Source organism: Poecilia formosa, unplaced genomic scaffold (genome assembly GCF_000485575.1).
Source record: "Poecilia formosa unplaced genomic scaffold, Poecilia_formosa-5.1.2 Scaffold182, whole genome shotgun sequence".
Taxonomy (NCBI): domain Eukaryota; kingdom Metazoa; phylum Chordata; class Actinopteri; order Cyprinodontiformes; family Poeciliidae; genus Poecilia; species Poecilia formosa.
This window is the reverse complement of record NW_006800121.1, coordinates 1-27,964: the sequence shown is the minus strand read 5'-3', so window position 1 is coordinate 27,964 and position 27,964 is coordinate 1. Positions and strand designations below refer to the sequence as shown.

The 27,964-nt window shown below is 39.8% G+C and overlaps 2 protein-coding genes and 1 long non-coding RNA gene across 6 annotated transcripts; 2 read left to right on the top strand and 1 right to left on the bottom strand.

The window, feature by feature from the left end:
* The first annotated feature begins 2,157 nt into the window (after positions 1 to 2,157).
* On the top strand, positions 2,158 to 15,972 carry ap5z1 (adaptor related protein complex 5 subunit zeta 1). Of its 2 annotated transcripts, XM_007565673.2 has the most exons (19): positions 2,158 to 2,268; positions 3,216 to 3,353; positions 5,030 to 5,210; positions 5,997 to 6,147; positions 6,232 to 6,344; positions 6,424 to 6,598; positions 7,565 to 7,612; positions 9,322 to 9,462; positions 9,557 to 9,594; positions 9,839 to 10,001; positions 11,121 to 11,299; positions 11,378 to 11,520; positions 11,597 to 11,715; positions 12,695 to 12,822; positions 12,895 to 12,992; positions 13,067 to 13,199; positions 13,703 to 13,917; positions 14,001 to 15,899; positions 15,939 to 15,972. In XM_007565673.2, exons 1-18 carry the CDS (start codon positions 2,228 to 2,230, stop codon positions 14,251 to 14,253), a joined length of 2,457 nt encoding a protein of 818 aa, XP_007565735.1. In that variant the 5' UTR covers positions 2,158 to 2,227; the 3' UTR covers positions 14,254 to 15,899; positions 15,939 to 15,972. The 2 variants fall into 2 exon arrangements, with proteins under 2 accessions (XP_007565735.1, XP_007565736.1); XM_007565674.2 differs by lacking the exon at positions 7,565 to 7,612.
* Positions 14,447 to 27,537, bottom strand: LOC103147371 (monocyte to macrophage differentiation factor 2-like). Of its 2 annotated transcripts, none has more exons than XM_007565675.2 (7): positions 25,225 to 27,537; positions 21,114 to 21,195; positions 19,726 to 19,886; positions 19,421 to 19,495; positions 18,482 to 18,583; positions 18,296 to 18,365; positions 14,447 to 17,531 (listed from the first exon to the last, which is right to left on the bottom strand). In XM_007565675.2, the coding sequence occupies exons 1-7, from the start codon at positions 25,251 to 25,253 to the stop codon at positions 17,331 to 17,333; spliced, it is 720 nt and encodes a 239-aa protein (XP_007565737.1). In that variant the 5' UTR covers positions 25,254 to 27,537; the 3' UTR covers positions 14,447 to 17,330. The 2 variants fall into 2 exon arrangements, with proteins under 2 accessions (XP_007565737.1, XP_016533880.1); XM_016678394.1 differs by lacking the exon at positions 25,225 to 27,537 and adding an exon at positions 25,004 to 25,209.
* LOC107837846 (uncharacterized) lies at positions 19,440 to 25,181 on the top strand. Of its 2 annotated transcripts, XR_001663895.1 has the most exons (3): positions 19,440 to 19,530; positions 19,638 to 19,770; positions 23,575 to 25,181. It is a non-coding gene; the product is annotated as an uncharacterized LOC107837846 (long non-coding RNA). The 2 variants fall into 2 exon arrangements; XR_001663894.1 differs by having other exon boundaries at positions 19,506 to 19,770.
* Positions 27,538 to 27,964: the final 427 nt, after the last annotated feature.

Genomic DNA, 27,964 nt, shown 5'->3' with positions numbered 1-27,964 from the left:
ACTCTCAGTCTGTCTGTAAATTCAAGTTAATGAAACCTTTTTTTTTTTTTTTTTTAAATAAATGAGTAGTAATAGTTGTTCACATGAAGACAGCCAGCCATGGCAACATCTAAAACAAATTTTCCCAAATTGCTGAAGCCACAAAACACAATATCTGTGTCACTGCTACACCGGTTAGCCATGATGACTAGTTGTTATTGTAGAAAAACCGCATATTTTAGCAACACATGATTTATTGTGCAACAATCTGCTGAAAATAATCTCATAAACCCACAAATGTTATTCATAAGTTCCCAATCAGGATGTGAACTTTGCCTGCGTTCTCCTAACATTCCTGCATTAAAATATGATGAGTCAAGCGCTTACAAAGAACTGCTGCACTACTGCTATATAAATGGCAACATTTAAATATTTCAAAACCTGTAAAAAGATGACACTTTCTTTGGTTTTTGTATCCATTATTTGCACAGTGTAAAATTAACCTCTGCTGCATGGTGTATGCCATGCAACAGAAAATATTAAATTAAAAATGAAAATATTAAATTAAAAGTGACTAATTAGTTTAATGATTCTCTATAGCCAAGGCTTTTGGGTAATTCTCAGAGCTTAGCAGATGTAGCAAACTGAGTCATTTTAAATTATTTTAATATTCATAAACTAACCAGTCTCGCTGGTTGTCTCAAATTAATAAGTTTCATAGATCCCATATTATCTGATCTGTGTACATCCTTGCTTGCAGCAATCAAAGCAGGCAGACAAGTATAATGACTGGCAATAACAACATTAAAAATTTATAGAAATAATTCTATTAAAAGAAGAAGAGCTGATTTGTTTGAATTTTTTTAAATATATTTATTGAAACCCAAAAATACCAGTTTGCTGGAAGGGCAATTAGAAATATCATGACTAATTATGGCTGAAGAAAATAAAGTAAGGCAAACATAAATAACTAATAAACAATAAAGTAAATAACAGTGATGAGATAAAACAACATATTTTAAACATAACACTATGGATTGAGACTTAAGGCCTACACATAATCCTCAAGAAAAGAGAAATGTGTTCTCTTTTCCAAAGCTCTGAAAGCAAAAGGACATCATTTCGTCCTTGTAGCTCTTCTCTGGACATTGTTGCAGCTTGTTCTGAATTTATATGCTAAAAAACAATTATTTTCTTGATGTCCTGCTGGGTATGCGTTGGTCTTTACTGGAGCTGAAATGTATAAATTATTTGTCTGACATCAGTTTCCTGGAAGGAAATATGTTGAAATACTGGATAGGAGTTTTATGACCCAGTTTTAAGACGATAAATTAAATGTTCTAACATAGCAAACTCTGTGACGCCACACCAATGGACTGATTATGATATCTCGACAGTTCAAACCTTTTCTGTCCCTAGTAAGTAATGCAGGCGCGCAGAGGGCAGGATAGAAGAAAAGGTCGGCATCTTGTGGTCACCAAGTCATCATTACAACCATTAGATGCTGCGTTCATGCTAACAGTTGTTTTTGTGGAGTGTTATTCCTATAAAAACTGTCCTGACACACATGTAGATTTTGCTAACCTCTTTTTAAACTTTAACTCCGATTATATCCGAGACTGTCTGCTTTGGTCAAATAAGAGTTTTTTGTTGTTTTTTTTTTATAAACACTCCATGACAGAGGACCATATTGAAGTTGATGACATAATGAAGACTTTCAAATACCAGTAGATTTTAAACAAGTATCTGACTCTATCAGACAGCTGAAAATGGATAACCAATAGATCTTTTCAAATAATGATCCAAAACATGGCAAGTCAGCATAGGAGTGGTTCAGAAGCCACAAAACAAATTCATTCTCAGTTCTACAGAAGTCCCGTGTGTTGAGCTGAAAGAGGCGATTATAAGGAAAGACTCAGAACTAGAATGATCAACAGAAATTGAGGAATTGTGATTTCACGGGGTGTAATAGTGAGACAGCCTGAGGAAGTCAATCATTGGTGTGGCATGTTGGCAGGCTGGCATCAGCTGAATTAAAGTTATTTATTGCTGCTCAATAGCATGTGAGTTTTTATACGTTTTAGTTAGCGCATAAATTACACAGTGGCGCCATTTTATTTAAGTTAAACATGCAAGTCTAAACAGTCGGAAGCGGAACTGATGTCATGTCATGTGAGCGCAGTCCGGACATATTTTAAACGCGCACTGTTTACCTTCCGCTGTAGCGGAAAGGCTGACTGATTAAAAAATGTATTCTCTCGGTTCAGAGAGTTTAATTAAACAAGCGAGGTAAGGACTCGGAAAATGTGGGTTTTATTCAGAACCTTTTGCTCTTGTGCTACTTTGCTAACAAAGCTAAAACCAGTTAGCTCGACTTAACTTCCTTGTTTGCGTACAGATTTTATTTTATTTTACGTTTTAATTATTCATGCTGGTAAAACTTGAAACGTATCGTTTATATTTTATGTAGCCATTAACTGAAAAACCGAGGCTGTCTCTTACAGCAACAAGAAGTAGTCCGCTTCCTTATTTTCCCCCCGTGACATGTTGAAATGAAAACATGTTACTAAAATGGAAATTTGCATATTATTTACTAGATTTGTTTTGGAATGTAAAAAAGCGTTTTTACCTGAGTGACTTATCAGTGAAATGTGATCTGGTAAGCGAACACCCTGGGAATGTCATTGTAATGTCAGTTGTTTTGAATGTTTTACCATTTTTCCTGAAAATTTGAAGAGTTTTTTTTTTTTAACACGGTGCAGATATTCCCCAAAAAGTGAAAGTTGGTATAAAGATTTAGATGCAAATTTAGTTTTGTTTCAAGTGTTGGTCCTCTTTAAACACAACACAACTAATCTTTTGAGATTTCGAACCATTTTTACCCTGGAAGAGTCTAAAATCAGTGAGTCTGTCAATTGCTTAAACAAACAACAAACAAACAGCAAGGTAAGGAGAACAAAGCACGACACTTAAAAAGATTCCAGGAAACAAAGTGTTAAAAATGAATTGGCTAAAAGTAACATTAAAAAAAAAAAAAAGTCACTTCATTACTTAGTCATAATAATGTTGAATATCCTTTGGAAAATGATCAGGTCCTGGACTGAAAATGATTGAAAGCCTACAGGAACATTGACATTCCTTGGGAAGTTTGGCAAAATGTCAAGAAACTAGACGTGATTCAAGACTTTTGTGCAGCAGTGTGAGATGAAGCCTCCGGCATTTTGGTTGTTTTCCAGGGAGATTCAGGAGGCTGAGCTGCAGAAGTTTTACAGCCGCCTCGTGAAGCTGCTTCAGCTCAAGGAGCTCGGTTATGAGACGCTGGACTCGCTGCACCGGCTGCACCTCATCCTGTCCGCTAATAAATACGCCCGAACGTAAGAGGCTCTCCTCGTGAGCTTGATACTTTTTTTTTTTTTTTTTTTTTTTTTTACAAGTATTTGTCCTAATAATGTTGATAGGTCTGATTACACTGAGATCCAAAAACCCAAATATGTTATGATGCTGCTTTAGGTTGTGTTTAGGCTCTGTCTTAAAAATATAAAACATAAAACATTTATTTACCTACTGGCGGTTCTGGAGCCACGGGCTCCGGGCCCCTGGCCTGAACCACTGTAGATCCAAACCGTAAAAAAAAATGTTTGCTTTGTCAAAAGAAAAGCATCCAGTTTAAAATTTGTATAAATTAAAAGAAATTTGAGGGGGGGGGTTGTTACTCTACCCTTCGCATAAAGAACAGGCTTTTGGGTCACTCTCTCTTTTTAAACACTCAGCGTATTTAGCCAAGTTAAATAAATCACTTAATTTGGCAGCTGCTTCTGAGTAAAGGTTACTGAACAGACGCGTTTCTGTTTAGCATAAACATACAATTTAAAGGTTAATACTTTGTGTTGTAAATAACATTTTCAATTGTAAGAAGATTTTAATGTATTGGTAATCTTTCTTTGTACCAGTCCGGTAGTCCAAATCTGCATCAACACAGTAAATCAGTCCATGGGCCGCAAACGGCTGCTGGGCTTCGCTTTGGACACCTTCTAGTTTGGGTGGATCTGTAGCTCTCTCCAGTTCATACAGATGGAGAGGATCTTTGAGGACACTGTGTGTCCTCTGCAGCCAGCAGGGCGTGTAGATCTCATCCCAGGCAGGTAGCTGACGGTATATGATGTTTGATGGAGTCTTTATGGTCCTCTGCAGGACCTTGTTGTCTGCCGCCGGATCACACCAGGAAGTTTATCTTTCAACAAGTTTGTCTTTAGCTTTTGTGCCTTTTTGACAAGAGTCGTGAGGTTTGTTTTCCACGGGAGGTATTCAGAGATGTGTGACTCTGAAGTTGGGAAGCCTTTTCTCCGGGGTGTCAAACTCATTTTCGCTGTGGGCCAAATCAAGACCATGGAGGCTCTTAAAGGGCTTAAAGGGATCTGGCCAGAATGTATTGATAAACCTGCTCACCAACTGTTAAAATATCATTGAATTCTTAAAATTAAATAATATCAATGAACATCTTTTTAGTCCTTCCAGGATTTTGTGATACCGTTTGTGATTTTTAATTTTTAATTTTTTATTTTTTTTGCAATAAAATCAAAGTGTTTGTGGTACTAATTTGGAAATATCTGCACTTATTTATGATGATAAATGTGACTTTTTAAGGCTGAAGCAGCTGTTTTTAGTACAAATAAGAAAGTTTTTGACAATTTTTGAGAAAAATCTGCCACAAACTCCCAATTATGTATTACCACAAAAAACCTGTGGGGATTTGTTGATTTTGCGTGAATTTTCAACATAATTCTCAAGAAACTGGAGGGACTGATTGATATAATTTGGCAGTAACTGCATTGATTTGATTGATAACATAATATTTAAGCACACTTCGTGTTTAGTCTAGAGGGCCGCATAAAAAGCTACAGTGGGGCGGATCTGGCCCACGGGCCTTGAGTTTGACACATATGCTCTAGAGTTTACTATGAAACTCTTTGACTTCTTCTCTGATTAACACTTAACATATTTAGATTATTTTATATTTATCCTTACTGCTCTGCTATCTCTGTTATCAAAGGCTGCCCTCAGATCTCCAGCAGAGGCTGCTGTCGCTCCTCTCCTCACCCGCAGAGCAGTTCCAGGTGCTGAGCTCCGCTCTGCTCAGGGAGACACCGCCCTCTTCTGGTGAGGAGCTGAACAACATCCAGGAGAACATCAGTCAGCTGAACACGCATGCTGCCGGTCTGCTCGTCTCACAGGTTTGCAGGAAGATTAAAAAAGAAATATGATCAGAATTTAATTTTATTTGTGAGCCATTCCAACTACTGCTGAAACGATTAATTGGATTAATCGCAATTATTTGATTACTAAAATAATCAATTAATCGTGAACTGAATTAATCAGACTGAAAAAAAAGGCCATTTGCTAAAAGAACAACACAATCAGAGCAGTAAATAATCCCAAACTGTACAACAAATTTAAACATTTTGCATTTAAGCTAAAAAAAAAAAAGAAAAACAACTTTAATATGTTTTACCCAGAACTCCTTGTGTGGTGAAATTTCAGCTTCACCTGGTTCAAATTATGTAAAAAATACAAAAATTACTTCTAAGCACCTTTTTCTATCCAATTAATCAGTTAATAAAAATAAATAAATAAATACATTAACAGGTCAGCCCTACACTGTATTATTGATTCAAGTGGAAAGGTTTGAGCTTTTCACATTTCGATGTAGAAGTAACTTTGTCACTGCAGATGCTACAAGTGATTCACAAAAAAAAAAAAAGCCATCATTGCATTTTAGGCGATAAAATGTTTATTTTCCTATTTAGAAAATGAATAAATTATTTACTTATTTGCATTAATGCATTTCTAATTTGCATAAGAAAAGCTTAAATAAAAAAAATCTCCAGAATGTGCCCATTTTTAATCCGATTAATCAATTAATCTTCATAGTTATTGATCAATTTATCGATAACTGAAATAATCTCTAGCTGCAGCCTTAATTTCTGACTCGTTTTTCCGCTCTGCTTCGACTGGAACAGGCCAGATCCAGGACGGATTTGAACAATCTCTGCGCTCAGCTCATTCACGGCCTGGAGGGCCGGCCGTCTGATGGGCCAACTCGCTCGCTCACATTCGCCCTGCCGGTGCTCAACAGCGTCCTCAGGCTCAGCCCAGAGAGCCTCACCGAAGGTAACCAGCGGACGAAAACAGGCTCCTCGGGACTCTGTGTTTTGTTTAACTTGTGACCCGTATCCTTCTTTTTTTCTTCTCCAGAACACGTCACCATTCTGAGTAAAAAGTTCGTCGACTGGCTGCGCTATGCGAGCATCGTGCAGGGGGGCGGAGCCTCCTCGGGAGGGTTCTTCACAGGACCCAGGTCCCGCCAGGTGAGCGATCTGGACCCAAGATGTCCCCCGCGGAAAGTTTGAAAACTTTGTGTTTCAATCCGTGTTTTGTTTGTCTCAGCCTTTGCCCACAGCGGAGCTGGACGGCTCGGTGTCGGGCGACTTCTTCACCGTACTCTGCGTGGGCCAGGGGTTCACGGAGGACCAGTGGATGAACGTCTATTCGTTTTCCATGCTGCGTCACTGGCTCCTCACCTACCACTCTGTTTCCAGCGGAAACAGCACAATGGACGCTGGTATGACCACAGCTTGTCATCTTACCGCCACAAACTTTACCGTATTTTAAATGGAAGTTAGGCTTTTATGACAGATCAGTAACCTTAACCCTAAACCAAAGTTCCTACACAGTCTTGAAAGTCTACAAAAGGATGAAACTGGATTTGATCGTATTGGATTTCTGGATAAGTATGGGATAAAGATTCGAGTTTAGACTTATCCCATTAGCTAAACTATTAAATTCAGATTTCTAATCTACTAAAGAACTTGTTACATTGACTAAGAGCTAATATGTGCTTTAAGATTACCTCACAACTTTAGTTTTTGTCTACCAACCAATAAGACACATCCTTTTTAAAAAGTTACGGCTCTTTTAGCCTCTACACCTGTAAAACTGAACCCAAGGTCCTTTTTATCTTGAGAAACAACGATTTGGACAATCTGTATTTACACTAGAATAATCCAATCCAAAGTTTTCTAAATATTGTACATTTTTGGTGATGTCAGATAGCGATGTATGCCTTAAAATCAACATTGAGTTGTATTGTTATGGGTGGAAAGGACTCTATAGTAAAGCCCAAATAGGTGAATGTTTTGCGTCCATAATGTCCTTAAAAAAAAAAAAAAAACGAGGCCGAGACTGAAAATAAAAGCTGTTCTGCCAGAGTTTTGAGCCAGTCCATTTCCCAATTAGTCTATCACATAAAGTCTTATTACAATCTATTGATCTTTGTGCTTGGAAAGGGACAAAATGGGGAAAAGTTCAAAGACTAGAGATACTTTTACAAGGCACCGTATATGTTGGACTCTAAAGTTTGAAACGCTGAGCAGTAAAACATCAAAGAACAGACGTATGCTAACTAAATGGGACTTTGTTCTTTATAAAAGAGCCTCCTCCACCCATGAATCACAGAGGTGACTCAACCTTCACATCACTCACATGAAACAACCTGCCTTTTTTTTGTTGTTGTTTTCGTCATCTCCAGCAAGCAGGCTACAGCTCAGCCTCTCCCTCTCCCACTCCTTTTCCAATGGTAAGACACAAGGATTCCTGGATCTTCTGCGCATGCGTTCACATCTGAGAATCATTAACTCAACTAAACTCCCGAAACGTTTTCTCGAGGCAGCTCACCACATTTGAAATGCTGATTATGAATCCCAGCTGCACCTGACCCTAACAAACAATCCCTAACAAACACGCCACGAGCTTCTGATCTCTAACCTCCTCTTGTCTCTGCTGTCCATGTTGGACAAACTGCAGTGATTGCAGTTTCTTTCAGAGAATGATGTACTAATCATTTAATAGCCCTGGTGTCAAATATGTTACATGTCTAAGTGTTTTTCTTTGTGAGAAATGTAACTTTTTAGTTTTGTGCTAAATATTAGATGTAGCATTTAGGTTGTGGTGGTAATGCTTGTTTAAGTACTCCAGGCATCCTTAAAAATTCTTAAATTCGTGTATATAAAATAAAAATTGTAACATGTGTTATATTAATAAAAATGTATGTTGGCGTTAAATACGTTTTACATTTAGTCGTGGCAAAACTATTTAATCTTACATATTATACGTACTTTTTTTCTTTTTTTTTTGCCTCGCCTTGCGGGATTTTCCGTCAGGCAATATTTTGAGTCGCCCGCAGATGTGATTCGAGGCGGTTCAGGCATAGACATAAAATATTATATTATATTATATTATATTATATTATGTCTATGGGTTCAGGTGTTACCGCTAAATAGCTAATTGCTAGCTAGCTTTTTCCGTCTGTCATGGAAATGTGCACATTTATTGTGGACGAGGTTCGTTTAGTACCAGTTTTACCTGGTGCCAGTTTAATACCAGTTTTACCAAAGTTTTACTTTGTTGAATTTTATTTCAACAAAGTGTTTACTTTGAAGGGAAATACAGCTGGGAAGCAGGAGAAAAGGATGAGCGCACGGATCCAAAGGAGAAAGGAGGTACAGATACTGAAGCGGGAAAAAGATTTAAGGGGATGATAATTTATGTCTTCAACCAAAGTAAGAATGTGACAACATCTATTAATAATCTACAGGTCGTACTAATTTCTTCCTTGTAACTTTCCATTCTTTTTATTTTTGTATTTTGGCAATTTTCTTTTATATGTTCTGTCGTGATACAGGTCTTAAATTTAATTCATAATGCTATTTAAAAGTCTTAAATTTGAGTTGGTGAATCACTTTAGGCATTTTTCATGACGCTTGTTCTTGATTTTTTTTTTCCAGCTGTTTTTTTTCTCCGTTTGTTTGGCTGTGGTGTATATATGACATAGAAGTAGCTAAATAAACCAAACTTTCGTGACATTTAGATCATCACCTATGATTGGTTGTTTTTATCGTAAAAGTTGACACAGAAAACGTGGTGTGGCTTATAAGTATGTTTTTATCCCTTAAATTTGATCTGATTTGGTCACATTTTAGCCACAAACTTCAACACAATTTTTTTTTTTTTACTCCATGTGACAGAACACAAAGTTGCTCATTACAGTAAGGAAAATTATACATATAATTTTTTTTTTATTTTTTCTATTATGCTCCAAAGTATTTTAACTTTCTGCTTTTCTTCATTTGTTTGTTTTCTGGGTCTCGATCCAAGTGGATCCGAAGCAGTCCAAATCAAGCTTCTTTTCTTTCCATGCAAGCTATGCAAGTCTAAGTACACACGGCCGGTACAGTGAAACTGCGAATGGCTCATTAAATCAGTTATCCCTGACCGTGCTTGTTGCAGATGATCGATCGGAAGTGGACGGATCAGTGGTTTCCATGGTTTCGGCGACGTCCTCCTCAAGCCGCCTTCTTCCCCCAAAAGAGCGTCTGAGAGAGAAAACGTTCCAGTACTGCCAGCGCCTGATCGAGCAGTGTGATCGCAGTGAGTGAGCTCCACCAGGAAATCCTCCTCTTTTAGTTCGAATCGTTTAGCATGTGAGGTTGAACTCTGGTGTGAGTTTCTCTCTTTCCGTCAGAGGCCCAGAAGAAGTTGGACACGGAACTGCAAAAAGCGGTGAGATTTTGAAGGTGTAAAAACATGAAAAGTTAAGGAGCCGGGCGGTAAATTCTACTTCATTAATTTTTTGAAGATTTAATTTTTGGAAAATCTGGATTTTCTTTTTCTTTTTTTTCTTTCCACCAATGAACCCTTTGGGTTTCCATAGTTCAGAGTGAAGTCGGCTTGACTGTTATAGAAATATTCACAAGAACGCATCACGCCGCTGCCGTTTGTGTGCTGACTGGTTCCTCTCTGTTAGTGCATGGTGGAGGCCGTGTGCATCCTGGACTGCGTGTGTGTAGAGGATCCCTCCATGGTCTTCCGCACCTTCCCGTCCATAAAGGGTTTGTTCGGTCGGCTGAGCTCGGATTTGTCGTACGCCAGAGTTCTGCTGCCCATAGCGCAGTTCTACCTCAACCACGGTGAGCGCTGAAGCCTGACTGACATTTACTGCACATCACCCTTAACAGTGGGCAGAGCTGGTTAATACATAAACAAAAATAATAAAATCATTCACTGAACTTAAGTTGGTTTTTGTTAGTATTTATTACCACTTCTGCAAGACCTGTTTTATTTTTCTTCTTTTTACTGGGTTTTGGGCACCTGTCAACAGGTCATCCTTTCTTAAGCCTTTTACCAAACTCCTATGAATCACAATAGTCTGATGTTTAATTAGATGTTTGTTCAAGCTATATTTCTATCTTAAAAGTCCTATTTTTACTCTCACAGAAGAGACATTTGATTTTCCATTTAATGTTGCGCTTTGATTTTGCTACCTTAGACAAGTTTCTTTGAAATCTTTAAAAATGCTTGAATTTATATTATGTGTTCAATGGAAAGTGCTTGAAAATACTTCATATTCAAACTGCACAGTTTTGTAATAAAATGCAATCCAACATTTTCATTAAAAGCCTAAATTTGAACAATGTTGTTTAAGGTTGACGCCAGATATTTTCATACAATCTGATTAAAACACACACACATTTAGTTCTCTCACTTTTTCAAGTTGAATCAGACAAAACATTTCTTATTTTAGGTTAGTTAGAATGACCGAAATTAATTTTGACACAAAACATATTAATTTTTTTTTTTTACTTGCTAATTAAGCATTTAATCTGAGCAAGAAAATAATTTACTTCAACACAGTTTGTTTGGATTGTTTCCATGTGTTTATATTTATTATTCGTAATTGCTCATTGACTTGCTGATCTGTGTAATTGAACCAAAGGTTGTCCTTTATTTTATGCATTAGATGTTATTTAAGTTGGGGGATTTTTTTGTTAAATTTGTGTTTCATTCTCAGACCAGTTGCGTTGGAGAAACATCTCAAAACATAAAATGTTATATTTTAGTGTACAGACTCTGCTCTGCATGCTGTCTTTTTGACAACTTTCTGCTTTTGATTCGAGAGCTGCATAGAACGCATACAACGCTGTTTATGTTAAATGCGGAGGAAAATCCACCAACAACTACGAATGTGTTTATCTGAAATTGAATAACGGTAGATGTGACCCTGAATGTGTGTGTGTGTGTGTGCGCAGGTGAAATGGCAGCCGTGGACTGCGAGTGTGTGTGGAAGTTGGTCTTTGGCCGCTTTCCCGCAGAGCTCTTCAACAACCCTTTCCTCGCCCACGAGCTGCTGCGCTTCCTCCGGCAGAACCTGGACAGCCTGCGGCTCCGAGCGCCTGAGTTCATACGATTCCTCCCGAACTTCCTGAAGGTGTCGATCCAAAACCCAGGCGTGCTGCGTGCCACTGCTTGGATCCCTGCTCACTCTCTGAACCCTCTGTGTGTGTAGTTTCTAGCATGGGATAGCTCAGCGGTTGTGGATGATTTTGTGGATCTGCTGCCCTCTCTGGTTACTGAAGGAACTGCGGTGGAGATGCTTCACACGCTGCTGGACCTGCCGTGCCTTTCTGCTACACTCATCTTGCAGTTCAGGTCTGTAGACGCACAAACGCGTTCAATGCTGGTTATTTACCCACGCCTCACTCGTTTCTCTGTGTGCGTGCTGCAGGTCCGTGTCTTTGCCCATCTCAGAGTCGAGCAGCCGAGGCCTGCTGTCGCTCGACGCATTTCGAAACCCTGCGTTCAGAGGACTTTTCCTCTTTCTGCTTCGAGTGGAGACGGGCTCAGGTAGTGACAAGACTCAAAATATGTTGGGAATTCTTTTTCTACACTTACATAATCCACACGCGTGACGGACGGGTATGAAATCTGAGCAAACGGTTAACAAGCTTATGATTAATGGTTTATTAGGTTAAAATTAGTTCCAATCTGTTAACTTTCACTTAAACCTTCTTTCAGTGTTGTAGTTTGGCCGCCATCCAGGAGAGGGCGGCGCTGGTCGTCCCTAAGTGGAGCTAGTTGATGCAGAAATAAAGATGGCGGGCCCATACGGGAAAGAGAACGGGTCCAAACAGAGTCTGGTGTGGGACATAAAACGCTCTTATTGCGGTTCTGTTTTGAAACACAAACGAGCTTAATGGCGCTCATTCAGCCGGGATGCATGACGGGGCAGCGTCGACTTCTCAATAAAAAATAACGGATGTGAAGAGGCCATAGCAGAGAGAGATTTAGCATATGGGGAACAAAACACCATCCTAATAAGCAAGGTTGAGTTTTGAGTTAAAGTGCTTCATGACGCAAAATTTTAACTTTCTTTCAAAAGCAACCAGACAATATCACATTAACAGAGAGATGTTCACACAGTAGTACTGTTTCACATGTTTTATTCTTTTCATCTTTTATATTTCTGCTCACAACTGGAGACGTTCACATTTTGTTGTTTCATAAATATGTCTAACTGTAATATGAGAAACCCACAATTTTCTGTTTATTCAGTCAGTATTTAATGGAACTGAAACAAAAATAATGTTAAAATTTAATTATACTTTTTTTTTAAAATCAGCATATTATGACAAATTTAGCCCTTTCTGTTATGAAAAGATGATTGACCCTTCTGATATAAGAGAAAACTCAGTTTTTTAAGAAAATTGTTTGTTGATCAGATTAACTCGATAATTGTCGCTGTTGTTTTCAAGACTTGTTTTTTTTTTAATAATAAAATTGTGTTTTTTCGGTGGAGTCGTACTGATTTTGCTCCTCTGCTTAGGTCACACCATCGACCGGTTGAGCACGCTCCACGACCTGCTGGCCGAGGCGGCCGACTGGCCCAGAGTGGTGCGCTGCGCCCAGGTCGTCCCCGTGCTGCTGCACATTTATTTCAACACGGTTGTTACGGTAGGGACAGAGCGCATCCCAAGTTTAACGTTCGGAAAAGACAGACTAACAGCGGTCGTCGTTGGCTTTCAGGTGGCTGAAGAGAAGCTGTTGGCTCACCTGATCCTGGTGATGCTGGAGAGGAGCGGCCTCCTCCTCGCCATCCCCACCTACAGCAGAGAGATACACAGGTACAGCAGGAGATGTCCTGTCTCCGTTTCCCCGCCTCCTTTTTCTCACCTCGGCCCTCGTTGCCCTCCTGCAGGGTGTTCAGCTGCCACCTGCTGAGGCTGTGCAAGCTCCGCCCCTCTCTGGTTGTGGACCAGTCACACGAGCTGCTGGAGTTTGCTGGGACGACGGCGAACGTCTACAGCAAGGAAGAAGTCTACACTCATGTGGTAAAGAAACAAAAATCAGTTTTGGTTCTGATTAAAATTTTTTCCAATTATGTTTTTTTTTAAGGAAAAAAATCACTAAATCTAGCCACAAAGTTGCTAAGTTGGCAACAGTGTAGAGGTAGACATTTATTTTATTGTTCATTTATTTTTAAAATGATCTTATGATGATAATTTGGATCTTGAGAAATTCAAAATAATGATGTTAATTTAATTTCCACAAGAGCATCAGTAAATGTCAGTAAATTTGAAAATGTGTTTAAACACGGCTACTATGTGCAGCTTTGCAGTATAAATCACACTTAGAATATTTTCTGAAGAATAACATTTGTTTGTGGCAACATTAAACCTTACAAAAAGTAGTAAATAGTTTTTTTATCATTTTTATCTGAATACGTACAGACATGACTTGCTGGGCCAGTCCGTCACTCAATAGAAATGATAATAAAACGCAATAGAAAACGCTGAGCTGTTTTTTTTTTTTCGTTCTTCATTTTGGTCGGCAGGTGTGGGTGCTGGGGGAGTACCTGTCGGTGTCGTCTGACTCCAGCTGCTCTGTGGTGCTCATCACTTCCTGTTTTGAAACTCTGGAGGCGGTGCTGTTTGAGATAACCTCGTCTGCCCCACCTCCTGGGACGGTGTGCCCCGCCCCTAAAGTCATCACCACGTTGATGAGCGCGCTGGCTAAACTGGCGTCGCGATCACATGACTTGATTCCAAGGTGAATAACTTTTTTTGTGTGTGTTTCATTAGAGTTCCTTTTAGAATAATGTAACGTGATTGATCATTTCTGTCTCTCGGTAGGGTGTCTCTTTTCTTCTCCAAGCTAAGAACCGCAGCCAGAAACGGCTCGGTTGCCTGGTGCGCCGACGAAGACGACCTCGTTGCCATAGTAACCCGTGGTGAGGAGTTGTGGTCTCTGCTGAAGGCCCCCGGTGTGGCTCAGAGCGTCCTAACGCCTCCCCCTCACGTCCTGACGCCACGCTGGCACAGAGACACGAACCTGGCCGTGCCGCTGCAGCTTCGAGTCCTCACCAGGCTCACACACTCGCAGTGACACACACACACACACACCTACACACACACACACTTCATTCTCCTGCACTTGCACTTAATATGAATTATCTGAACAACAAAACGGCTTCATTTTGAAATTAGATTTTTTTTTTGTAAATAAATGAGATGATTCATCTGAAATTTAATGATGTTGTAAATAACTAAAAAAAAAAAAAAAATCTCACTGGTTTTTGAAGTGTCATATTTATTACAATGATTTTACTGAAATATAGCTTTTTTTACAAAAAAAAAAAAATACTTGATTAAAAAAACCACACACACAGTTCTTCACTTCCTGAGTCAGTGGTGTCTTAAAACAGTAACACACTTCAGTAGAAAAATCCTCTCACTTGTGGCTTTTACTGTCATCAATAAAAATCAACATTTGCATGGATAATCTGCATGCTCAACATGCTTAAATCGACACGGTCGTCCAGATTCAACTAGTTGGTTTGATTAAATTCTGCATAAATGACACATCTGTGAATTGAAAAGTGCTTGTGAGTTTAAGTGCATCGTATTAGCAAAATAACTGGCAATCACAGTCCAGAGTCTGAATGCAGCGGTGTAACTTTCTATTAAACTGACTACAAAAATTTTGATCAAATCATTTCAAAGATTTTTTTCCCACTTTTAGTGCAGATCAGGTGAAAAAGAAAAAATAACTACAAATCTAAAAGCTTCATAAACCTGGTTCCATAAATGAGCACAGCATTGATCTGATCATTTCTATATTCAAGGTCTGATGAAACTGAAAGGTCAGCTGTTCTAGTGAAAATAATCTCACTGTGCAAAGGTATCAATCAGGAGAAGGGTGGAGAAAAATTTCACAAAGAAAACAGACTAAAACTGGATGATTTTCCAATATGTGCGTGTGCATACTCATGCAACCAGATAATTCAGATGTTTTTGTTTTTCAGTCAACTACTACAGGATATGCAACGTGTTAAATTTGCAAAAAAATATTAATAATTTATCGTCTCATTTTATTTGCCAACACACTTTTTTAGATCCCCTGCAGTCCATCTTGAATTTGCCCGTACAATTTAAAACCTTTCCTTTTGTCAGTTCTCTATGACGCATCTTTAACTATCCCAGATTGGAGTTATTTAACCTCGACATGTTACCATAGCAAATCGTGTAAAATTAATTAGCGACACCTTCACAAACAATAAAAATCAACAACAAATTTACAATCAGACGACATTGATCCTGAGAGCAGCTGTTGATCCACAGCAGGCTTTAGGTCCGTCTCCATTGCTCCCCACTCTCTCAGTCCACCGGATGAGTGGACTTTTAACCAGAACTTCTTAGCCAAACGCAGAGCATATCCTTAAAAGAATGCCTCCCTTAAACTCTCACCGTGTGACAAAGTCAGTTATTAAAAGTGGCTGGTAACTTTAGGAACCCCAAAGCAAACAGTTACTGTGAAAAAACCTTGAGATATCACCAATTTCTTTTCATTTTCACTGCCAACAGCTGATCAGTTTCATGTTGTTCATTACGTCAGCTAAGTCCAGGCTATAAATAATTCAGTAATTGTCGCTGCTAATTGTTGAATCAGTGTTGAGTGCAAACATACACAACCCAACTGAGCAAAGAACTCATTTTGAACTGGATCTTTAGGCACTTTATTACCAGCAGCCTGTTGCAAAGAGGCAAATTGTTCAACGTATTCAGTCGAAGCTAACGAAAAGCAAAAACCAGATTCATGTTTTAACAAAAGGAAAATAATATTTTTGCTGAGATGTTGTGATTCCCAAGGAGAAAACGATGCATCTTGTAAGGGACCCGTCTCTGATACCGATTCTTCTTCTTTTGTCCTCCATATGACACAACATGCTACCAGGATCTGGTACTTGAACTAGACTTGCATGGAAAAGACAGCCGAAATCCTCCCCCAAAGAATTTTTCGAGTCCTTTAGAAACTCTTCACAACTCTGAATCTGGACCACTAAAACGACCATCTTGTAAATTATTGCTTCATGCTGACATAAAGTAGCTCCTATGCTAGCTTAGCATAGAAAAGACATTCTGGTTTTTCCCCTGACAGCCAATCAACATTCCACTGACAATGATCTTCATTTAGCTTCAGAGATAATTTATCTGCAGCCATTATGCACTGCAAAAGTACATTTACCCCTTAAACTTTACATTTTCTCATGTTACGATCATCAACGTTGACGTGGTTTAATGGGGTTTTATGTGATATGACTGTGAAGTGGAAAAAAAAATTATGGTTCACATTTCTTTGTCAGTGAAAGTCTGAAAAGTGCGGTGCGCTTGTGTTTTGCAAAACCCCCTTTCACTGCAAATGTAACTGAAAACCTTTTGAGGTGGAATGACGCATCTTGAGACTAAAATTTCTTCTTTCCAAAAGAACCTGACCTACGTCTGGACTTTAATTGAGCCGTTCAATCTCATGAACATGACTCGATTTAAGCTTTTGTTGCAGCTCCGAGTGTAAGCGTCAACCTAAATAAGTTATTATTCTTCTTTTACTTCACAATTATGCACCACCTTTTTGTTGGGTTACTGACACATAAAATCACCATTAAACCCGTTGACATCTGTGGTTGTAGCATGACAAAATGTGAACAATTTCAACACTTGAGCCACCATAGACCTTAAATTATTCTACTGAAGATATTTCAATGCTAAACCTATATATGTTTAGCAACAACAGAAAATATTTTAGCAGTGAAATAAGTTATTGCTTAAAAAAAAAGTAGGCTTAAAGTGCTTAAAACTTTTGCAGTTTTCTATTTAGGCACACATGGATGAGGTTTACCAGTCCTTGAGCTGGAGAAACAAATGAAAACTTAATACAAATAATGCTCTTAGTCAGCTCTTTAACAGCAGAATCACAATAATATATTAGAATAAGCTCCCATTTATCATACTGTACTGGCTTTGATCAGGTGTTTCGTCCCTAAAACTGAGAGTTTAATCATCAGCACCAACCCAAGGTGAAACTCTTCAGTCCGTTTAAGTGCGGCCTTCAGTAGCCGCCTTCGGGTTTCGAATCGGCAGCTTCCGATGTTTATTCTCCAGTGAGATCAGCTGGAAAGCTGTCCGTCACCTCGACGTCTGCGGCTGTGGTCCCGCCAGGTACAGGTACCTCCAGATGGCGTAGTAATGAATGCCCGCTCCGACCGCAACGAAAAGATGCCATATGGCGTGGGCGAATGGGACGAGCCCATCGCTCTTGAAGAAGGCCACGCCCACCGCGTAGAAGACGCCTCCCAGAGCGAGTTCACACACACCTGCGCGGTCCACCTGTGATGGAGCGGGACACATTTCACTGAAGAGCCTGGGGGCACGGCGAGGGTGTCACAGCGGTTAACAGGAAAAAACTGAAAAGTTAAAGAAAATAGCACAGAAACTAAAACCTACCCAGATTTTTTTTTTATTCTCATCTTGAGGGACAGTTGGTGAACTGGCCTCTGATTACTTAAAGAGTATCAAGTGCCAAGTTTTCCAAAACGTAATAAGCTATATTGAATGTTTCTGTTGCTTTCAAGTGTTTCAACCCGAAGGACACGGCTTCTGTTTATACCACAAATGTGAGGGCAAAACACTCCCAGAGATATCCGTTACACTCCTCGCTCGCATTTCGGTGACGTTTGAAATAAACCTAAAAGCCGCTTTGGCAAATTCTTTTAATCTTTTCTGAAAATAACATGATCAGACTTGAAGATTGAGCTGGTGAGCGCGGGGCCTCTAAACTCAAAGCTATGAGGTTTCAGAAGAGCAGATTCAACTTCCAGGCACTGAAAGCAAACATTAGGGGCTTCTAATGAGTCTAACCACAATGATTCAGAAGACAAGAAGGTTAATGACAAACATTTGCATATGTTGGTTTAGCAGAGCAAGGAGATGATGTGTTCGGAGGAAACACGCTGAAGCAAATAGGTCTCAGCTTGACTCTCTATAGGGGCCGTACGGTTCAATCACAATGGAAGGAAGTGTCGAACGATCAGAGACGGGCTCAGCATGAAGCTGAAAACAGACAGTAGCCAGACTGTTGTTTCAGTGCTCACCATGGACAGAATGACCAACGCAGGAACAGCCCCCATTGTCACATATCCCAGCAGCTCTCCCAGTTTGTTCCTGCGGAACAAGAACGGGAGCGTCAAAAAGGCTGCAGAGTTTCACCTGAACACATGAGGGCCGGAGTTGGGTTTCAGTCAACGCGTTCACCCAAAGCTTTAAGAAGAGAATCTTACCTCTCGTGGAAAAAAAAGACGTACGTGGACCCAACGCAAGCCATGACCCAGATCAGCCAGCGCATGTGGTACGTCCAGGGTCCCAGCTCCCTCAGCATCAACCTGAGGATGATTTTAATTCAACTCTGGTCACGTGACTCTAACTTGCACATTTTTCCCAGGACACACACCGATATTATAGACTCAGTTATTCAGTGACTGTAAGGAGCCGTTGTCCTGTGGTGAAGCATGAGCATAAAGTCTTGCATCATCAGCATTGATGAGGTTGGATATGTTGTAATGAAACCAAAGACTCTCAAGACGAGACGCGACATTGAGTTCACAGGACAAGAGACCAAATTTTAGAGTTACTTTTAAGAAAACCTCAAAGATCCAAGTTATGCTGCAAAAAGGCCTCTAGCCAATCTGACATCTTTCTTTTTCTGACTTGTTGAATCTCTCCAGATCTTAGGACAGAGTTTCAACTGTCTGCAACATTTACCTTTGCAGACCCCGAGAGGTCCTGGCATTGGAGGTCATTGTGATGCTTTCTGTCTCTTCCAGCATCAGAACAACTTACAGTACATATTGACAGCGTTCTCCTGCCGTATGTGAAGTTTTAATATTGTGAAATCTTGTACGACAAGATCTCGTTAAACCCCTGGAGCTAAGGCAAGTATATTGATGTTCAACAGGAAAGGAGCCCGAGAATTGAGCCTTGAGGAACTCCAGATGTAATCTCTGTCCCCCCAAGTAAATCCTGAACCAATTTAGCACAGCACTGTTCCAATCTCTCAACCAATATGTAACGATCAACCTGTCAAATCAAGTAGTGTCAAGACATGAAGACATGCCATTTAAGACCTCAATGTGTCCCAGTGCCGTTTGTGGCCTAATCCCCAACTGGATCAGATGGCGTTTGATTTTTATCTTTACAGACAATCCAATCCAAAGACCCACCAGGGAGAATAGGAGGCAGCGATGAAGAAGTAGATGGCCATCCGGTCACACTTGTGGAAACGTTCCTCCACCTTCCTGCAAAAAGATACAGACGAAACATTTCAAATTCAGTACGATCTTATGAAATTATATCTAAAATGTTACGCTTCAAAACACATAAAACCACTGGGAAGTCATTGTTTTTGACAGATTTAACATGTTCTCCATTTGTAAACAGTCTTCTACTCCAGTATTGTTCTCCCACTGTGACACTACAGACTTGAAAATCTAGAACTGCCGAGATGTGCAGATGTGCAAACACCCACCGGAGATGGCTGATCTTCCAGGCAGCCGTGTGGAAAAGCGTCGAGGTGAGGAAGAGGCCGGTCAGACCGCTCCCATAGAGCAAGGCGGCCACCCGGTGCCATTTGTCCACAGACAGGAAGTAAAGCACAGACCCGCCCACCATGCTGGGAAGAATCCAAATCTAAAAAAAAAAAAAGTCATAAATTATTGTTGGAATTAACTCAGACAGCTTCATTTATACTTTTTTGTTGTTAATTCTTTAGCAGAAGGCTGAAAGAAATATTTTAGATTTTGGCTGGGAAGAATGCTGCGTTCCAGTTAGCTGGGTAATGACCTCGACTTCACACCTGAGGTTTCAACATGGCGATGAGCCTACACTTTGTTTCTAATAGCTTTTATGAACATCATTTTAAGCTTTTCTTTCCATAAGCAAACACAAATTTTAATTTGCTGAGTGTGTAGTTGCAGGCGCTACATGAAACATTGGTTGTTGACCCATTTTACATGCAGCTCTGGAAAAAATGAACAGCCCACTGCACTGAACCCCATTGAAAACTTCACCAAATATTGATTTCTGAACTCTTCCTGAGTTAAAACATCTGTATTGTTTTTTTCTAAATGAATATGAACTTGTTTTCTTTGCATTATTTGAGATCTGAAAGCACTGCATCTTTTTTTTGCTATTTTGACCATTTCTCATTTTCTCCAAATAAATACAAAATCTTTGGTTTGATGTTCGGAGACATGTCAGTAGAATAAAAAAAATTTAATTTACTCAAACATATACCTATAAAAAGGAAAATCAGAGAAACTGATCATTTTAAGTGGTCTCTTATTTATTTCCAGAGCTTTATGTGTCATGTAAAATAAACATATTTTCACCACATCTCTCTAGTGTTGACGGGAGGATCGGACATATTGAAACACAAAGTTCTCCTTATGAGTCGTAACTGGGGGTAGTCAGAGTTGCTCCTCGTTTCCCAGTAGGGAAACCCACTTTTGATGGTGTTTAACTTGATTTTCAGACTGGGAACTCAGAATTTCCCAGTTCCAAGTACAACTGGAACAGAACGACTATCATCTCTAACAGTCTGGGGTCCAAGAAGGACCAAATGCATATAAATGATCAGTGGCAGGTGTGAACATGCTTAGTGGGTTTATACGTCACGGCTCAAGCCAAAATCTAAAAAAGCCTAAACACAACTGAGCATTATTTTCCCATTTTCTTCCAATTTCTGCATCCGTCTGTTTCATTCCATCTGTGCTAGGATGCGAGGATTACAACAGATTAAATGAAACTCGCAGATTATCTCCTCTCGTCACAGCCAAAAAAGAAAGAACTGTCCTCTCTACTCTGCCTCCACATCCAGTCAACCACTTTCCCACCCACGCATGGTGGTCATCTTACCGCGTGTGTGGCACAGTTGGCTGCATGTTCATACTCTGTGGGCTGGTATCTCTTGTTGGCCGGCACCCTGCAGTTCATGTACCTGACCGCAACAACAGCGGAGAGGGAGAAGAAACGTTAGTGGTGGATTTAGAGGCCAGACGGTTCAATTCGTGTCTTTACTGGTTCCGAAAACACAAAAGGAACCGGAGCAATGTGTTGGACAAGTGATTATTCTTGGAGGATTTGCAATTTTCTAATCCACGTCACACTGTGTGTGACTTTTAGCTTTCAACGTCCCCACCGAAGCCTCCCACTAAGTCACATGACTTTAAATAATGTCCAATAAGTTGAGTTCTAAGGTGAGCAGGCAGCCGAGGCTTAAACAAAACATTGCCTTTCCCTCGTGTGTTTTTCTTCTGCTTCACCTCCTCCTAAGTGTTCTTTCTTGCTCAACCATGAAACCGAGCAGCAATAAGAGGTATGCGCGCATGATAATGAGCACACGGCCTACATGTGCAACCAAACAGCGCGGCCCGACCGTCGCGGATGCACCTGCGGCTCCGCGCGCGCGGGGCTGCGCTCACGTAACGTGGTGTTTGTCTGGGAGAGTGGAAAAAAAAAAAAAAAAGTGGTTTCATAACATCTCCAGATGTGCTGTGAGCTGGGATGGAGGGATTTACTGCTGATTAAATAGGATACACAACGGAGGCGCTCGTATGCTAGCTCTCTGTAAACTGTACACATCCATGTTAAAATACAAGGCTTATGTGATGGAGGAATTTTTTATTTTATTTTTTTTACATTTATCCTGATCACAAATCACAAAAACATGTGGCTAGAGCAAGCGCTGATTATGTTTTAAGTGTGAAATAAAACTTTATTCTCCATATTTTAGGGTGGAACAACTACATATATTTGCATTTATTTATTTATTTATTTATTGAGTTTTACATGATGACTGTATGCCTTTTTATGAACCAAACATGATTCTCTGGGGGGTAAAGGGCTAGTTAGTATATTTCCAGCAGGGGCCACAGTCCCCCTTTGCCACCCCTTTGGGGCCGCCACTGATTGGTGGGGAATATATAATAATCTGATGGAATAAAAACAATAACTTATGGGTCATAATTTCAAAAGATCCCAACACATCACCAAGAGAAACACAATGGCCACATAATGGTGGCACCATCATGCTCTGGGATTACATTTTTACCAATAGATAAAAGGTTGTTATCCAGGTGGATTAAGTTATGATTAGTTCCTGTTTGTGTTGACCAAAATCTTTGAGTGGGTTTAATTTCTTTTAATCCCCATGGTGAGTTCAAGAATGATTTCCTGAGATTGAAATTCTAGTTTTGAGAGTTGAATCAGAATTCAAAACAGAATTCTGATTCAACTCTCAAAACTAGAATTTCAATCACAATCTGACATCATCTTTGTTAATCACCTGTACTCCTATTTACTCAAATCCCCCCGTATGACGAATTATAGTTTTAATCATGACAAAAAAAACAAAACCAAAAAAAAAAAAAAACAGAAACAGAAGAAATCTTGATATTTACTGAGATCCGAGGAGGCAAAGCATCAATCGTAGCACATTTAGCCAAAACAATTAACATTGTTATCCTGTAGCTGGAAAGACTACAAAAATGCATCCAGCCTTTTTGGGTTTTTTTAATAAATCAAAAGTTACAAAGAATAACACATTGAACCTTGGATAATAAATCCTTTCCAATATGCTTTGACTGGGTTTCAAATGTGAAAGCTGCTAAGATCTGAAGCTTATAAATAATTAGGCATCATCTGTCCTTCGACCCGCCCTCTCTCCTCCACAAACAGATCTGTTGACGTCTGTGAGTTTTTCTGTGATGGCTTTAGCTCGTGGATGTGGGCGTCAAGGTCCCAGAATGTACATGACAGATCTCCTTATCACATTTCCACCCTTATTTTTCTGTTTGTATGCAACACCACGTGACGCAAAGTGGCTTGTCCTGCTTTCTGTAGCCTCACTGGAAGAATCCCCTTCCTACTTACATGAGTAAAAATATAAAATTAAAAAAAACCCAGCATGGCTCCAATGGTGACATGATGAAATAAACTCAAAGTTTTTATTGTCAAACTTCAGAGCAGAGAAGATAGAAACAATTAGTGAGATAACATCCGATGTTTGAGTAGCTGCCACTTCTTCCCTGTTTGTCCTCCATCTCTTGAGGCCGAGCCAAGAACACACAACAAGCGAGCAGCTATTTTCCTCAGCACTGTTGCTGTGTTTGTGGCTTCATGTGGCGCTCTCCTGTTCTCTAATCAGTTATGACAGAGCTCTGAGTGTGTGTGTGCCAGAGTGTGTAATCAACTGAAAAACGGGGCTGATTGCACAGGATGGACGGCAGCATTATCTGTCTTCTTTTCTGATCCTCTCTTTCCTCGTAACAAGACTCGCCTCCTCCTCTTCTTCTTCTTCTTCTTCTTTTGTGCACAGATGGGCGTCACATGCCGGCTAAATGTTCCCACGTGTTTGCAGGAGCCCGGCTTTCACTTCGTGGAGACAGAGGGCCCGTTGCGCCACACAGCGCATGAATAGGATCAGCTGTACGTAATAATGTAAGGATCAGAGCCTCTGGATCACAGCGTGCGCCGCAAGAATTTGTGCGCGAGTAACTCCAAGGCTATTCCTTTCACTGCGAAGAACAAGTTAATCTCCTCTGGGAGTCCTGACTCCGGTTCTCACGATTATAGCCAAGCTTCCCCTTCAACGCACCGAACGTCCCAGGGCAGGACTGGACTTGATAAACTGATGTCGTGGCGCTGAACTATGACCCACATCGTGGTGGGAGAGACTTACTGAGCAACAGAACCCTGACCCATGTATGTGTTTCAATGGGGAAGAAACATAAAAACAAAAGAAACATGGGTTTCTTTAGTTTTCAGCAATCTTTAATCTGATATCCCAAAACCACCACCTGTGTTAAATCAGCAGGGCCGGATTTACAAGGATGTGTGGCCCTGGGCAGAGCAGTTTTGGTGCCCTGTCCACTGAGGAAAACTTATTTTACTAATGCAAATTACAGTACACTAATAGGTAGTCATCAACAGCTATGCCTTGATTCATGGGAGGTTTAATAGCCAATAATTCTACGTCGTTCCCAAGAACTCGACTACAACTTCATTATTTCCAAATACTTGAATATTGTTTAAAAATCATTCAGTTCATAAAATATTAATGCGACTCATCTAATTTGTGCATATAGGTTTTATATAAAGTACAATGTTTGAAAAACACACATTCACTGAAAAAAAAAGCAAAGAAAAATCTTTGGGACACCACCCAAAAAATGGCGCCCTGGGCTACTGCCCCTATGAGCTCTTCTTAAAATCTGGCCCAGCAGATCAGGGATAAAGTTGTGCAGAAGTTTAAAGTATTGTTTGGTTATACAACAATATCCAGATTTGACCTTCTAAGGAGAAACTTTCAGTAAATAGACAGAGTGTGACAAAACAAGTCACTAATCAGAGAAGAACACATGGGTGAGCTTTGTGTTGCACATCACCCTGAAAACAAGTGGTGGCAGCATTATGCTGTGTAAACGCTTTTCTTTGGGGATACGATCCTGAACGACAAAACAATGAGTGCAAAAATCTCAAGGTTTGCCCTTAAGACAGTGAAATGGTTTAGATGAAAATATGATCATGTGTTGGAATGAACTAGAATCCGTAGCGAAACGTGAATATTGATGTTTACGGGTGTTATCTATCCAGTTTGATCGGTCTACGAAGTATTGGCTTGGTTAATACACGCCACATTTTTCTGATTTGTATGAATGAAATGACTTAGTGTTAGCCTACTTGTTCTATCACATAAAGTCTGCTCCATGTTACAAAATGTGAAAAGTTTCAAGGAGAGTGAATACCTTTCAACGCCACTGTACCCCGATGGAGGAAACACGATGATCCCGGGAGAAAGACTGAAATTTAAACTGATTGCTCCCCCGCATACGCGCTCACTAATCTGTAACATCACTCTGATTGTCCTCGCGTCACAGCGCGTAGTAGATGGACAACATCTGTCCGCCGTGTGGGATTCTACTTTCATTCATAATGAGCTCAAACTTTCTGTTTTCACCATAATTACCTTCCAAATTTTGTCTTCTTGAAGTCCATCTCGAGCGCAGAAAAGCGCGTGCGTCGGTGCGCTCGCGCTCTCTTTACCAAACCAGTAGCGACCGTGGTCTCCTCCTCCTCCTCCTCCTACGGACTCTCCATGCCGGATGTCCCACCGCCGTGCATTCGGAGATGAAAACAATAAAACGGCGCTCACTCATATGTCCAGCAGGGCAACTAGAGCTGGAGCGCTGAGACTTCCTCCCCACGGAGCGGCATCACGACACGAGCACGGAGGGAGCGAAGCGCCGCGAGGGGGGGAAAAACACTGAGCGGAGTTTGGTTTCGACTCCCGGACTTGTTTGCAGGATGTTCCGCGGAACTGGGCTTGTAAGCCCTCCCCTCCCCTTTCCCCTCTCCTGGTGATAACGCATCAGCAGCGAACAGCTCCTCCTCGCTGCACATTAGCGACACACGAACAGTGAGGCTGGTGGAACTTAACGCAACACTTCCAGATGGGTTCTGTTAAACAAACACAGGCTTAAAGATACAATCCAGAGATGTAGCTTTTTTCTCTCTCTCGCTTACAGATGTACACTGATAATAAGAAGAGAGCTGGGTAATGAAACGGTTATTGCCACGATACAGTTTCACAAAATATAACTTTTTTTTTAAACCTAGTTTTGCTTTTCATGTTTGCGAGTCGATGACATCACACTAGGCACGAGATTTCAAACTTTATTGACAACATACAAGTCGACACATTAGAGAAGTTTGATGAAAAACAAAGGGAAAATGGTGAACTCTAAAGAACTCGTCGGCTGTCTTATGCCTCACGTGGTTTCTCCAAAAGCTTGGTTTTTCTAAAGCGGAGACTTTATTTTGATTAAATAATAAACATTTTATAATAGAATTGTGAAAAAAAACTGATCGCAACTCAGTTACCCGCCAAACTAGCGGGACATTTTTGAAACATGTAGAGCAACTTACTCGCTATATCTTAAGCTTCTAACTTTATTTAAGAAGGTGTTCTTCTTGTTTGTTTGTTTTTTGTGATTTTTCTGAACTTCTAGGTTTCAAGTTTTAAATCTAGTGAGAAGATTCTGGGTTGAGAAGTCTGAAATATGTCCGGTCATTTTTCTTGGGGTTAAATCGCTGATTGTTCAAATGTTTTTTACTCTGATGACTAAAATAGCACAAACTACTAGCACATGTTGCTTGTTTTGTCTAAAATTCGAGTCAATAAAAAACATATTTTACAAATGTATAATTTTGCACTAATTGGAAACTGACTATTTTATTAATCTATGTTTAAGCTATTAAACTTGCGGATGTTTACTAAAGAAGTTTTCATCAGTGAATGGTCACTTTATTGTAACCATTCACAAGAATAATATGCATTTATTTTTCTTAGCCAGTTACAAACGCACAGGAAAATATTTCTAATAATGTTTTAAAGGTAAAAAAAAAAAAAAACCACTTTCCTTTTTCAGCATTTTCCTTTTCAGCATTTTCCTTTTTCAGCATTTCAGCAAGGAAGACAATACTGGACTGTGGCTACAGTTGTTCAGTGGGAAAAGGGAAAGCGTCACCATTCCTGCAACGCTGCCTGCAAGATTTGATTATTCAGATTATGTTGCCCTTTTATAGGCTGCACTGGGGCTTTGGTATAGACAAAACATAATATATCGATGTGTTTGGGCATCGTTTAGCTATAGAGCTGAACAATAAATATCATCTCCATGGCAGAGTTAGCACAAGACAACTCAGAAACCTGACTCTTGGCGTTTTCTGAAGTTTCTTGTTGAAATTCATAATGACAAGTTTCAACAAGTAAAAACTTTAGGAGAAACCATGAACAGATAACATAACCCTCAGCTTGGAGGCGGGTTGCATGCAGTTTGAATTTGATTTGCAGCCAAAGGCAACAGGAAGAAGAAAGAAGTTTAAGGAATACAAAAAGTACCTATTAAGAAACTTTCCATTTGTAAATAAAAAAACAAAAAGAGGGTGAGGACATGTAGCTTCTGTTACAAGATTTTAATCGTTAACCAAATTGAACAAAACCAAACAAGTGTTTTGCCATAAACACAATGACAAGATAGAAATGTAAATAAAGATGAGAATCTCTCTGTAATAAAAGCACTTACTCAGAAAAACAAATGAGAATCTCTCTGATCAAAACTATCTCTTCACCACAAAACAACTGTAGACCGTAAACAGAAAGTAAAGTTCTAACATCTGCCCCACCTTCATCTAAATGAACTACTTTTGGTTTATTACAGTAAGATTTTGATAAAATGGTTGTCTTTCTTTGCCTTTTAAGAATAAAGAGCTGGTTTATAATGTTATTTATGAAGACTTTTGGTGGTAACCTAGTTTTGTTGTCTCACGCATTTTCATTTATTTATCTTTTTGTGATCTGGCCGCTAAAGTCATAAAAAAGCCTTTTAAAAGGAAAATGTGTGGGCAGGTTTCAAAGGGTGTGTGTGTGTGAGTGAGGTGAAGACATGTAGCTTCTGTTACAAGATTTTAATCGTTAACCTGACTTAATTTCTTCAGTCAGGAGGAATCGGCCAAAATCCATGCAAAGCACCATGTCTGTGGAAGAATAAGCAAAGTATCAAACAAAAATAAACCGTGAAACTCAAACAGCAATTTTTTTGAAAGCAACTGGATTTATAAATTAGCCTGAGAATACACTTTAAATTAAACATTTTCGCACATAACTTTTGATTTGAAACACGTCCCACCTTCATTGTATTGTAAAT